General features: G+C 32.2%; 1 protein-coding gene across 1 annotated transcript; it reads left to right on the plus strand.

Annotated features, from left to right (window-relative positions):
- The first annotated feature begins 488 nt into the window (after positions 1-488).
- On the plus strand, positions 489-13,333 carry LOC111027224 (major facilitator superfamily domain-containing protein 6). Its single transcript, XM_022305496.1, has 11 exons — positions 489-1,059; positions 4,870-5,254; positions 7,182-7,703; positions 8,857-9,012; positions 9,096-9,209; positions 9,287-9,383; positions 10,088-10,249; positions 10,333-10,463; positions 11,178-11,331; positions 11,417-11,511; positions 11,844-13,333. Exons 1-11 carry the CDS (start codon positions 686-688, stop codon positions 11,931-11,933), a joined length of 2,280 nt encoding a protein of 759 aa, XP_022161188.1. The 5' UTR covers positions 489-685; the 3' UTR covers positions 11,934-13,333.
- The last annotated feature ends 478 nt before the right edge of the window (positions 13,334-13,811 follow it).

Here is a 13,811-nt window from a genome sequence, read left to right on the forward strand (position 1 = left end):
CAATAATTATATTTATAATCTTAAAAATAAATTTAATATAAAAAACCTGAATTTATAGTTTAGTTTGAGGGGGCTCGCCAAAAAATTAGCCTCGGTCACCAAAATTCTTAAGTGGGATTCTATACCGCAAGGTCCAATATGATATTATACTTTGAGCTATTGTCCATACAAATACGTCGGAACACGATCGAATGCCAGCAATTAGAATAAAATGATGCAACGACAATATTTAACCAGTTCCCATCAACACTATAGGTACTCCGTAACTGCAGCAGCATACGTATGATATGTATACATTTCAATCAGGTAATTTTATTCCTGTCGGTCACGTCATTATACTCTATCGTTTTCGGCATTCGCTGGTTTTTATCGTGTCGTCAGCGTTTTTCAGCTTGCCGACGAGGGTCGCACTGGCGTGTGGGCGCGCGCGCGCACCGACTTTCCGCGGCCGACCCCCTCGGCGAGTGCAGCGCGTCACGCGGCGTCCCCTCTGCCATCACACACGACGTAGTCGAGGGTCAGGTAACTGGCGTCCCGTTGTCATCCACGGTTAGGCCGTGTGTACCGTTGTCGTATAGTCGTCGATATATATCAGGGGATTCGTGTTTTCGGTCGGTTGGCCCGTCATAGTCAGTCAGTCGGTCAGTAGGTCAGTGCAAAAGGTTGACATCTTACTGCTGGTGGCATGGCGTCGCAGTATGAGGTGCCTCGCGAGGCCAGAGGGCCCGCGCTGGCCGCGGCCGGTGTCCGGCCTCGCGTCGACCCGGAGGCGCTCGGTGAGGTGGACCCGGAACACTATCCGCAGGCCAAGGACTCGACCAACAGGATACGAGGCAAGTCGGACCTTATCGAACTAATATTCGGGTCCGTTGACCAGGAGCTCCTGACAGTCAAGACGTTTTACTTCTTCTTCTACTCGGCGTTTGGGTCCCTGTTCCCGCTGATGGGCGTCTACTTCAAGCAGATGGGCATGAACCCCAGCCAGTGTGGTCTGCTCATCGGGTCCCGGCCTTTCGTCGAGTTTCTAGCAGCCCCGTTCTGGGGAGGTCTGGCTGACAGGTAATAATAATAAAAGCGCGACCCCAATACTATACTATTCGTATACTTACGAAATATTGTTTTGAAATTTTCTATCGCGATCTTATATTATACTTGAACTGGGTTCGAGTACCGAATTCCAGTGTCCCATTCACACCAATAAATCGTATATGTACACAATGTTTTAAGGGCAACAACGTTTTTCCATAATTTCCAAAATAATAATATTTCATGTATATTATTTACGCATTGTGATGCGGCGCGTGTATGGCCGCCGCCGTTAAGTGTGGAAACGGCTCCGATCGATTTTTTACCCGTTCCTCCCCGCTGTCGACCCGCGACCTAGTGCGTTTCCCGACCCACATACACCCACACCGCCACACATCTGGTATTCGCGTAGACATCGAAAATCCGAGACGAATTACCCGACCCTTCCGATTCCGGAACTCATCGCCAAGACGTCCTGAATCCTTTCATCAACTTGACGTAATTTCACAACGCCGTCCAACAAGTGTACATAATACCTACCTCAGTTATTATTATGATACATTTCCTGTTATGTATATCCGAGATTCAAGGTCGAACCGGGCTGTTAGGGACCGATGATTTATAAAAAGCTTTCTTAACGAAAGTTGAGACAGACGTGGGGGTGGCGGGAGATCGATACGATCTTTTTCACCGCCCGGTGAAAAGTTTTCGGATTTCCTTCAATCATCGATCCAATTAGACTGAACTAGTGAACTCATTCAAGTGTATTTAATTTGTTTGGACACACTATATATTATGATATCATCTAAATTGGGTTAACGAGCACACCAGCCCGGTTTTGTTGACGGTTGTATATGACGTAAAGTACTATTGTACAATGATTAAAATATTTTCGTTTTGGAAACGAATAATGTGTTTGTATGAAATTGATTGCCATGCACTACAAAAAACCAAAAAATTTACCAAGGAATGAAATGAGCTGCCGGTTTTGTTGATTTTAATTTTGAACTAATATGTACATCGTTTATTTCAATATAGGTAATTAATACCTATATATTATAGTTAATTAATTTATAAAGTTAATTAAATATAAAAATATATATAGTTTATCAATATACTACTTTAGTAGTTATGTAATATATTTTTAACCTTACTACAACTATCAATAGTATTGAAAATTTTACGGTGTAATACGCTAATACATTTTGTATTCAAACGGTCGAGGAGGTTCTAAAATCACTTATAAATGCACAGCTGTTACTTCTGTTTCGCTTGGTGTTATGGCCGAACACAGTATATTTTGGATATTTAACCGTTCAGAGATTTCGCTTAATGGCCTCGTTGTTTGTCTCTGATAAAATTAATTAATGTTGGAGTTCAAAAATCTTGAGGGTTAAGTGTAATCTGCAGTTTTGGATGGGAATTATTATAAAATAATTTGATGTAATTATCAGTGCATGAATTAGAAAAAAATTAGAAGGGGGAGCATAGTGTAAAAAAATGTGCTTACTTGAATATTTAAATGTCTTATTGATATGGATATAGGGACTAAACATATTAACTTATCAAAAATAAAATGAGCTTTCGCTCCCCCCGCATCTCCTCAATTCAAGCATTGGACTAATAGTGTACATTTGTTGATGTATTAGATAAGCATTTATAAGTTAGAATTTAACCTGGCAGTTTTCACATTTATTTCACCAATTCTGACCCAACGAATAGCTTTAATTAAAATATAACTAATGTTGTTGCAGTAAAAAGAAAATATAATTTAGACAATTTTTATAATTTTTTTTAGTATGGTTTATGAGTATTATAAGTGTACAATGTTGATTGATGTATATATATATATTATATATATATATATATATATACATTATATAGGGTGTAACAGGAAGACCTAATAAATTAAATAACTTTTAATAATTCAAAATAGCCAATTTGTATATATATATATATATATACATTATATAGGGTGTAACAGGAAGACCTAATAAATTAAATAACTTTTAATAATTCAAAATAGCCAATTTGTAAATCTGTTTTTTAGAAAAATGTTGATTGTAAAAACATTTATTTGTCATTTAGCTTATATTTTATTTATTTATTTTGAAATCTCATTATTTTTGTTCAGTAAATTTAATACAAACGAAAAAAACACTTTAAATGCAAAAAGTATAAAGTTTAAAAAAGTTGTATGAGAATTTTTAATTATGTACTGGGTTTAAATATATTTTTAAAAATTTACTTTTTCAAATTAATGAGTTACTTTAAAAAAAATTTGATTTAAAAAAAAATCATTTTTACATTCGTTTCTAAACAACTGAGTTAATAATTATTAATTACCTATTTTGAAATGTTCATAAAAAATTTAAGTCAGTTAAAATTTTTTTATTTTTAGTAGGTATACAAAAATAAAAAAATTGTTTGATACATGTGCAGCGCACTAGCCGATAAATTATATATTAAAAAAATATAAATATTAAATAGTACAAAAGTAATTACATTTGTCAGATCTTCCAGTTTAGTATAGAACTTTTATATTGTAACGCTGAAATAGTTATGACTTTATGAGTGATCATCTGAGTTATGCAGCAATTCTTCCCCGATTAAAAATAAGTAACGCTCTAATACGCATTTCCAATACGCACTAAAAATTGATCTACTTTTTCGAAAACTTTAACTTAGATTATCGTTCGGTAGTAATCACCGTGTTATTTTTGATGTTTAATGATGTAAAATAAATATTTACAAACTTATTATTGGTTAAAAAAAATACACCATAAAATGGAAGAACAAATATTTATAATACATTTATAGGTTTAATACATTATGCGATGTATAATATTGGTATACTATTAATATGCCTACTGCAGTTAAAATTTAATTTTACATGCGGGATTCTATATTCTTAGTTTGACAGAAAATCGATTTAAATACATATTTTTGAGTAACGACTAACGATGCATTCATACTATGCGGGGTATTAGAATTTAAATTTTTTTCAACAATACCTACATGATTTCAACAATACAATTACAGTACTAAATTGTTTACAGTTCATATAATATATGTCACGACTCACGAAATGATGAAATAAATTATGTTATTGATTTATTATATCTACTGATTCCAAATATATATTTTATTATATAAATAAATTAGAATCAGCTTAATTAAAGTTTAGAAATTATTATTTACCGCCAAAAAAAATTATAATGGGCCACAATTAGTAAAAATACATTATAAATCTCGCTATTGATATTTAGCATATTGATGTAAAAACAAAAATGTACTCAACATAACCACGGGGAACCCAGTATGATCTAGACTTCTCAGCAACGGTAAATCTAATAACATTTATCAACCACTCAATTTTATTTTAAAATATAGCAATACAATTCTGACTGTAACAGCCACCCAATGGTTTCAATTTGCAGAAGCTTGTATACCAATAATATAATGATGACTTCTTAGTGTGGGTAGAGACGTAGAGTAGATACAAATCCCATCGAAACTGGTAGACATCATATTTCAGGCTAATCATCATGCTTGTCATATTACGTTTCATATGTAAAGTCTCATTTGGAAATAATTTTCTATTTTTTTTTCATTAAAATAAATGTACGATATAGATAATATTTATTATAATAGTAAAGCTATGCACCTAAGTTGTACAAATATTGGCTTGTGATAATTATTTAATTACTATTAAACCCTCCATCGATGAAACGATTATGTAACTAATAGGGATACGATTATGAATGAATGTTTACTACTGAATATAATAATTTGAATAGTAGTTAAAGGGACTTATACGATCTTTTGGTTCTTTTTTGGCAGATGGCGCAAGGGGAAAATGTTGTTATTGGCTTCTCTTTCGTGTTGGATCATTTTTACGTTGCCATTGGGATTCATACAGCCACCTGCCACTAGATGTATTGTGAAGAAAAACGCGTCGACTTATATGCTGGAAACGCCCATGGCGCCAAAAGTGTACAAGCGGGACGTGTCTTCAGTGACTGATTTCATTAAATATGATCAAGACATCAACGACTTCGAAGTCCCGGACTTGTCCACTCCAGTGATACGCCGGACTCGAGGAGTGCGACCGAGGTTTACAGCCGGCCGGTCCCCATTGGACGTGAAGTTTGCCTCCAACTACAACGAGAAACAGCACTACAACTTGGTCATGCCTATTTATAGCCACATAGTCTACACGATAGAAGTAAGTACCTCCTAGGTCAAACGATAAAACAAGATAACCGATGTTATTTCAAAATTTCTTTCATCACTCGGAAACTCAGTCTGTTTTTGTAATTTATAATTCGGTTGAAAACCTTCAGCACCAAAACTAAGACAAAGAAATATATAATTTGTTAGACGGTTTAGAAATTGTGTTCAACACCAGTTCAAAATAAAGGTTTGAGAAAAACCATAAAAATTTCTTATAAAACGTCAAAACTTAATAAATTTGTGACAAGAATTTGTTTTTTTCAGATTTAAAAATCATTTAATCTTTTCTAATAACTGACGCATTCGATCTAGCTAAAGGAGGTGTAAAACTCAATTATTTTTGCTCATTATTTTAATATACTAAATTGTACAAACATTTTGTTTTGAAATCCTGATTGTAGTTAGTGTTGAAACTTAATATCGTCCTCGGTATCAGATTTTAATGATCCAGCAAAAATTACAAGGCTCTTGACCTCATATTATATCGAGTGACATTTGAGTACCTACCTACTATATACTGAAAAGCGTAACATTGTAACAATCCGAATACAAATATGTAACAAAATGTCTTTGTGTTTTCAGAAATACAGTACTTAAAAAAAGGGTTAGTTTTTAGGATTTATATTACCTAGTTCCCCTTTTCAATATTTATATGATACGATTAATTTTTAAAAGGTGTTTCATTATAACATGACCACTAAAAGGTTCTTGCATTCGTTTATTTAATTAATCTACCTAATACATAATTTTAATATATGTATATGGTAAGCCACACTAAACCTTCCTCGAGTCTTCAAAATCAGTCGAGTATTTTATGATTCTATAAGGCTTAGTGATATACTTTGCTTTTTATGCATAATAGCTGTTAGTTGTTACACGTTACTTCTATTATAATATTCTTATAACCCATTCGAGATCTAAGATAATACCACAAATAAAATTGGGTAGCACGTTTAGTCTAGACCAGTGGTTCTCAACCGGTGTGCCACGGCACAATACTGTGCCGCGAGATCTACTAGATGTGCCGGGAGAAATGTCATACATATTTAGGCATGTGGCGATAACTAATGTTGCCAAAGGTGTTGTGGTTGTCAAGTGCGTGAGTGTACCGTGAAAACTTGTGATGTATAATAGTGTGCTGTGAACCAAAAAAGGTTGAGAGCCACTGGTCTAGACTAAACGATAAATATCAATATTATCAATCAATCAAAACATAAGCTTTTGTACCAAATTAGTGGAATACGTTTGGATCAAATTATAAACATTTATCTCCTACAGGCTTTAAGCTAGATACGGCTGTTAGAAATAGCTTATATTATTTTTATGCACAGAATAGGCCAATTAGTCCCCTTTTTCATATAGACGCATTTAAGTGGGTAACTATAAGCCCTCTCAATAATAATATAAGATAACATATAATAAGATAACACACAACTTTTACAGAATAGTCCGGAAAAAAATAATTTCTACTAAGCTAAACAAATGCCATGCCAACGTTATTTATCTGTAGACAATTTAAATCATTTATAACTGATCCAAACAGGTTCACAAACGTTGTAATAACGTGCAAAATCACGATCTAATCACGATCATGATCTAATCATGAAGTGTTCTAAAAAAATTGATTCAATTGTAAATTCCTCCCAAAAAATTGAAAATTTATTTTTTCAAAATCTAATATTTAATAACTTTCGTTTATTCGAATTATTGAAAACCATCCATTAATAATAAGACAGTAAATTGTGTAACAGTATTTAAAAGACAATAGTATTTAATAGTATTAAAATTTAATTTTTAGAATTATTCACTTACATTGGAACATAACTATATAATATGTTATAGAAGTATATAGTAATGATATGGAATTAAATAAAAGTGACCACAACGACATTAACAGAACATATATTTGTTTTTCACAGGACATAGAGAAAGTATTCTTCCTGTTATTGCTCCTAGTCATGATAGGAGAGTTCTTCAGCGCTCCAGCCATCACGTTGGCTGATTCAGCCGTCATCACGCTATTGGGCACGGACGCCGACAAATATGGACACCAGAGAATGTTTGGCTCGCTGGGTTGGGGCCTGGCCATGTTTTTCGTGGGCATAGCACTGGACCATTCGACCGCATTTCCGGATCATCCTTGCGATGGGCCACAGGACCGCGAGAAGAACTACACTATTTGCTTTGCCACGTTCTCCGTGCTTATGGGCGCAGCCCTGATCACAGCCACGCAGATGAACTTCCGGTACGAAGATACAACGGCCGAATCGGAACAGACAGAGATGATGATGGAAAAGGGAGCGGCTCCGACCCGGGACGATTACCTCCAGCAGGAATTGGCGCAACAGTTGAACCTCCCGTCCTTGGCACCCAATGTCGCGGGTTTGCCTCCCAGGCCCCCCGATCTCCCGGAAGGCGGTGGCGGAGAGTCGAGCTTAAAGGTACGTCGACAACTATCCTGCGTTCTTGGGGTAAAATTATTATTAAAAGTATTTATATTAAGTATTTATAATGAATATTTTAACAAAAAAAAAAAAATTATATCTTAGAATATTCGAACACTCCATGGTAATAGCATTCCTATAATAATTAATTTGTTCGTCGTTTATTATTTTTCATGTTTGTATTGTATAAATTATAATAACAATGATATTAAATCCTCTCGTTTACTTAATTTTAAACTGATTTTAAAATACAATATCGAATAGTCCTTGATCAACAACAAGACGGAATATAATTCACAAATAAAATAATTTGTTGCGTGCATGTCCTGAAAAACTACACCTGTTTAAATGTTTTATTTTTAACATTTTTATTAAGCTATAAAACAGCAATGATTTTGTTTAAGTTTAATTAAAATTTTTATTTTTTATACATACATCATATTAATTGATACATATTGCTAATCTAAAAATACCACTGATTATATCAATGCTTCAACTCTAAACATAAAATATTTAAAATTAATTTAAATTTTATATTGATTTTAAAATGTAGTACGATCATAATATGATATAGTAATAATGTGATCGGACATTTAACTTTATAGTTTTGGAAACAACAAAATATTTTTATATCGCATAAGTTTTTAAAAGTCGATTAATTATTAGGTACCTACCTATGTTACTATGTTTGTTATAGGTAGTTATATCTTTTAAACTTATTTTAAATGAATATTTGATGGTAATAGTATTATCCACAAGTACTTTGAATAAAATACACAAGCTTTCCAAGTATTCTTAAAATACTTAATCATTATAGTCATTGATAATTTAAAATTATTAAAATGTGCAGGATAATATAACAAAATTATAAACACCATACATAGTTCCGTTATTATTTTATGGTCAGTGGTTGAAAATGAGTTTTATAAAAAAATTAATGCTTTAGAAAGTACTCAGAATTTAAAAATGAATAAATACATAAAAATAAAGTACTATATAATAATAAAAATGAATCAAGCATTTAATACCATAGAATTTAATCAATCGTGTCTCATATATTGAAGCCGTACATATGACATATCAGAATCGCAATTACGATTATTTTAACAAGTCGAACATATAACTTATTCATTTTGATATTATATTTCAGACTAAAATCTTCGCTCAAACAACGAAGAAAATTCCGGAATGGATTACGGTGTTGAAATATTTCGCGAACTTGAAGTGCGGATCTTTTTTGTTCGTTTCGTGGTTTATGGGATTTGGTATTGGACTGATATTCACATTCCTGTTTTGGCATTTGCAAGTGAGTGAAATATCGCTAATGAACGGATACGATCTGAAGTTTAATTATTGGCACTGTTGTAATGTATCACAACTAATGTTTAGGATTACGGTGGATCTCCAACGCTATTCGGTGTGGCTTCAGTTATCAATCACATTTCTGAGATATTCGCATACTTCTTCAGTTTCAAACTCATTCGCCAGATGGGACACGTCAAAGTATGATCTTTTTAATATTTTACATTGATAGTTTTAGGTACATGTCCTTTTAGTCAAGATCAATTAAACTTTTTTAGGTGTTGTGCTTGGGACTTGTCGGCAACATATTGCGTTTCTTGTACATCTCTTGGCTGAAGAACCCGTGGTGGGTATTACCGTTTGAGTTCATGCAAGGTAAATAATATTTGTATTTAATTTGTATTATTATATCAGCTCAAATGTTTATAGTGACCTCTTAGGTAAGCTAAAATCGACCGTGTTGTGAACAAATTGATCGTTTACACCATTTGGTTATAATACATAATAGTATTAAAGCTATTAAAATTAAATTTTTGTTGTGGACTGACGAGGTGCGGTGGTGGCCTCGGTCACAAAACGTGTTCTGAGTGACAGAATCGGCCGATGTCTCTAGTTCCCAGATGGGTGACCATTCGGGGTTTTTAGTGCCAATCCTAGTCACATATACACTTGTTTTAACCAACTGTTGACCTCCCCCCAGTAATAAATCTACTAAAATAGCCCAAGCTATACCCAATAGCATAATGGACTTATGCTATTACTTGGTAGCAGGCTTCAAATAAAATGTATTTTGGCTACTCTAAATTAATAGCTAAAAAAATTAATGATATATTGATGTAAATAATTGTGTCTTTCTACATAATATTATAGAAACATGTTTGGGAAAATGTTCAATTTTTGGTTTAGGTTTATCGTATGGAAAAATGTACAGATTGCTCCAGTGTTCTCTCCGTTGGGGCTTTACCGTGTAGTGAACTAGGGTTGATTGGGGTTTTGGGGGATTTGGCATATTTAGGGCAGTTGATCATTTTAATATTCTCCGTATTGTTATAATAATATTATGTATGGTTAATTTTTAGGTATAACCCATGCTGCAGTCTGGGCCGCTTGTTGCTCGTATATAGCCCACAATACTCCACAACAGTTGCGAAGCTCGGCTCAAGGTGTGTTGCAAGGCATCCATCACGGATTGGGCAGAGGATGTGGTGCGGTCGTCGGTGGATGGTTTGTCACCTACTTTGGTAAATGCCCTGTATTATTTTGCCTATGTTTGATAAGTGTCTTTTAAAATTTTAACTTAAACAATTATTTTATTTTCATACAGGAACGACGACCACGTTCAGAGGATACGGATTCGTTTGCGCACTCGTCTTAGGAGCATTTATTTTTATTAATTTCTACAGAAAGGACACTGGGTTTGTGTCGGAATTACCTGTTGCCGAAGATCCACATCAGGTATGGTTATATACTTATATTTATACTTGTTGTTACTTAATAATAAGGAAACCCTTTTTAACTTATTGGTTCGTTTTGTTGAATCAAAACTGGGTGTGGTCTTATTTCGGCTAAATGATTGAAATGGTGGATGACCTTTATTTATCATTGTTCGTTATACAATTTACTCGTCTTAAACATAAACGACTCAATTTCGTTGCTTGCCTTACATTATTTTTATCTATAATATTATATTTATCTTCGTTACAATGACGCCTGGAAACGAACCTTGGCACTACATCTCAAGTCTTTAGAGCATTACTGACACAGATAAATATAACTCAACATAATTAATTTTACATGGTAATTCAAAATTGCTCAATAGCCATTAATTGTCACTTATCGTCTTGGACACTGATTTCGGATATCAAGTGACCATTACCGAATTAATTGACCTGAAATAACTTAACCCAACCTAACCTAACCTAACCTACCCTAAACAGCCTCTAATGGGTACCTAATGGATTTAAGTTTTTTCCGAAACTAATTGAGGAGTACGAAAAAAAAATTTAATATTTTAAATATTATATGATATGTATAGGTACTGACCATTTATAATTTAATACTGACAAATTTGTTTAATTTAATCGAATAGGGTTTACATAATTTATAAAATATGGTTGTAAGGTTGTAATATGTATGAAAAGTGGTAACATTATAATCTGTATTCCATAGGTTGCCGAAGAAACAGCTCATTTAGCACCACATGGCGTACCTAGCAATCCTTTACCGAGAGGCTTGTCGAGTAACAAACTACAAGATCTGGCGACCGAAAACCATGGTTATGGAGCTACACACACATCTGGCAGCAACTTAAATATTCCACAAGGTACTATTTATTGTCAATCTAAATCACTTATTGATGTCATTCTATAATTATCAGTATTATGATGACTGTTCTATTTTTTTTGTAGGCGCGACAAATCCATTCCGACAAAACAACAGCTACAAACAACCCATTAATCACGGAACATCGTACACAGACGAGTGTATACAAAAACAATATACGGTACATGGGCAACTTCTAAAATTCTAAAAAAAAACATTAATGCAATGGGTTATAATGTTATATCACAGATGAAATTATTTTACTTCGCGATACTAAGTATAATATTCGAAGTAGAGAATCTACACACGTAGATATTCAAAAGTTCCGACTTCTTCGGGAAACCTTAGGATATTCATTTTAATTGATATGAAAAATAGTATCGGTTTTAATAAACCAAACAATTCGTTGTTTGCTATTTTTTTACATTTTTTTTTATTTGTGAATAAACATGATATACTTATCTACGCTCGCCGGCTTTAAGATCATAAGTAATAATTTGTTCTGATTTTCAGATGTGCAACGACTTACAGAAACATTCGATAACTTCAGAATTGATGAGTCCTGAACCACTGAAAAGAAACTCGCCATTATACCAATGGTAATTGTGATTCAGATGTACGCGATTCTTCTCCATTTGTTCTTCTGGCGTTCTGTCAGAGAATCGTTTTTTCTTAATAATGTTATTGAAGCGAGAAGCAACGTGGAGTTGTTTTTTCCCTGTTTTTAGTACCTAACCTACGAGTAATAAAACAAGTTTGTTATTTTATGACTTTTGAGACTTAGCAATAATAATAATAATAATAATAATAATAATAATAAAAATATTAATTAAAAAATATAAAATAAAATACACATTAATACATTTTTACTTATATTGGTACCTATATAAACATAGCAAACATATTATTATTGTCTTAAACGATTTTTTAAATTTTATTTTACTCCTATAAATACCAAGCCTAATATTGTTGACGAAAGTAATATTATTTACCTACGTATGGCGGAAGATTTCGTATACAAATGCCTGTTATGGAAAATGGAAACTATATGTATTGAAGTTTGCTTTTGTGATAAGGTTAATTTATTTAATGTTGTGTTAAAAATATTATTATATTATAATTTGCACGAATTTAATTAAATCATATCAAAATGAAGTTTGCACGTTTTATTTTGAATAATTTAAAATTGTTAACACGGGAATTTTTACTTATATAAAGGAATAATTTATTAGTGTACGGAAATACCTATAATACTATTATATTACGATGATTTCGTTCTTTAATGGACTTAGTAAAATATAATAACACTGACCGTCACTGAAATAATAAGAAATTTAAATAAAAAGGGACTGTTTTCTATTTATTTAAATACTACCAAGTATATAGAAACGTACCTATACATAGTACTGTTGCGTCGTTAATTCTTAAACATATTACGATGCATATACGTTTTGATAATGTTTGTGTACATATAACTATATAAGTTATGTCAATACCTTAATCACATTTTATCCGTTCTCTATTAGTGGAAAAATAGAATATTTAATCTATGCAATTTGTAATAAACAAATATTTAAGAATTTATTTATTTGAATTACGCTTTAATGAAATATTTACAATTTATCGTTAAAAATAGACAACTATTTTTCAGTTTGTTTTATATATTATATATTATCCAATTGTTGATTTTTATATCAACAATAATATTACTAAAACTTTAAGTATTGAGTTGTAAATAAACGAAAACAAGAGCTAACAATTTGAATTCCTGATAATAATGTTTTACAAATGTATACATTTATTTAAGTATTTGAATATTTTATTAACATTTTAAACGTAACAATGATATTATATTATCAGTATTGCTATATTATTAAATGTTCTTAAACTAATAATTGTAAAAAGTAATAATAGTAATAAACAAAACTATTATGTTATTGGTGTCATTACGAAAATCTTTTTACATGTTTGTATACATTTTTTAATATGAAAGATACTCTTGCAGAAAAAATAAATAGTGTTGGATAGTAAGAAAAAATGTTTTGATATATTTGAAATCACTATAATTATTTATTATCTTAAAATTATGGAAGGTGGAGCGCGGATGGCACATTTAAAATTTCAGACTACACTTTTTTGCAGTAGTCACTATAAGTGTTAACTTAAATACTGACCTCCTTCATACAAAAAATATTGCTCAAAAAGTAAGGTAATATAATAATATATATTTAAATGAATATGCCAAGCATAGTATGACTTTGCATTCAAGGAGGTTTCGCTTAAGAATAGAAACATTTTTCATTTATGATTTTGGATGAAACAAAATAGTTATGATCTTATATATTTACTTAATATATATTATATATAGTAAGCAGTAATCATGCTGAAGAACAAGCTAAATTAATAGACAATATTATTATTTCACCTGATTGTTCCGAAACATGAACCTATTTTCCTTCATAATTATGGTATTAAAATCGT

Source organism: Myzus persicae, unplaced genomic scaffold (assembly GCF_001856785.1).
Source record: "Myzus persicae strain clone G006 unplaced genomic scaffold, MPER_G0061.0, whole genome shotgun sequence".
Classification (NCBI taxonomy): domain Eukaryota; kingdom Metazoa; phylum Arthropoda; class Insecta; order Hemiptera; family Aphididae; genus Myzus; species Myzus persicae.

What these genes read in the sequence shown, in the direction of transcription:
- LOC111027224 (XM_022305496.1), top strand. Translation starts at nt 686, where the DNA reads ATGGCGTCGCAGTATGAGGTGCCTCGCGAGGCCAGAGGGCCCGCGCTG. An exon ending in TGGGGAGGTCTGGCTGACAG is followed by an intron (nt 1,060 to 4,869) that starts GTAATAATAATA and finishes CTTTTTTGGCAG; the next exon opens with ATGGCGCAAGGGGAAAATGT. An exon ending in CAACTTAAATATTCCACAAG is followed by an intron (nt 11,332 to 11,416) that starts GTACTATTTATT and finishes TTTTTTTTGTAG; the next exon opens with GCGCGACAAATCCATTCCGA.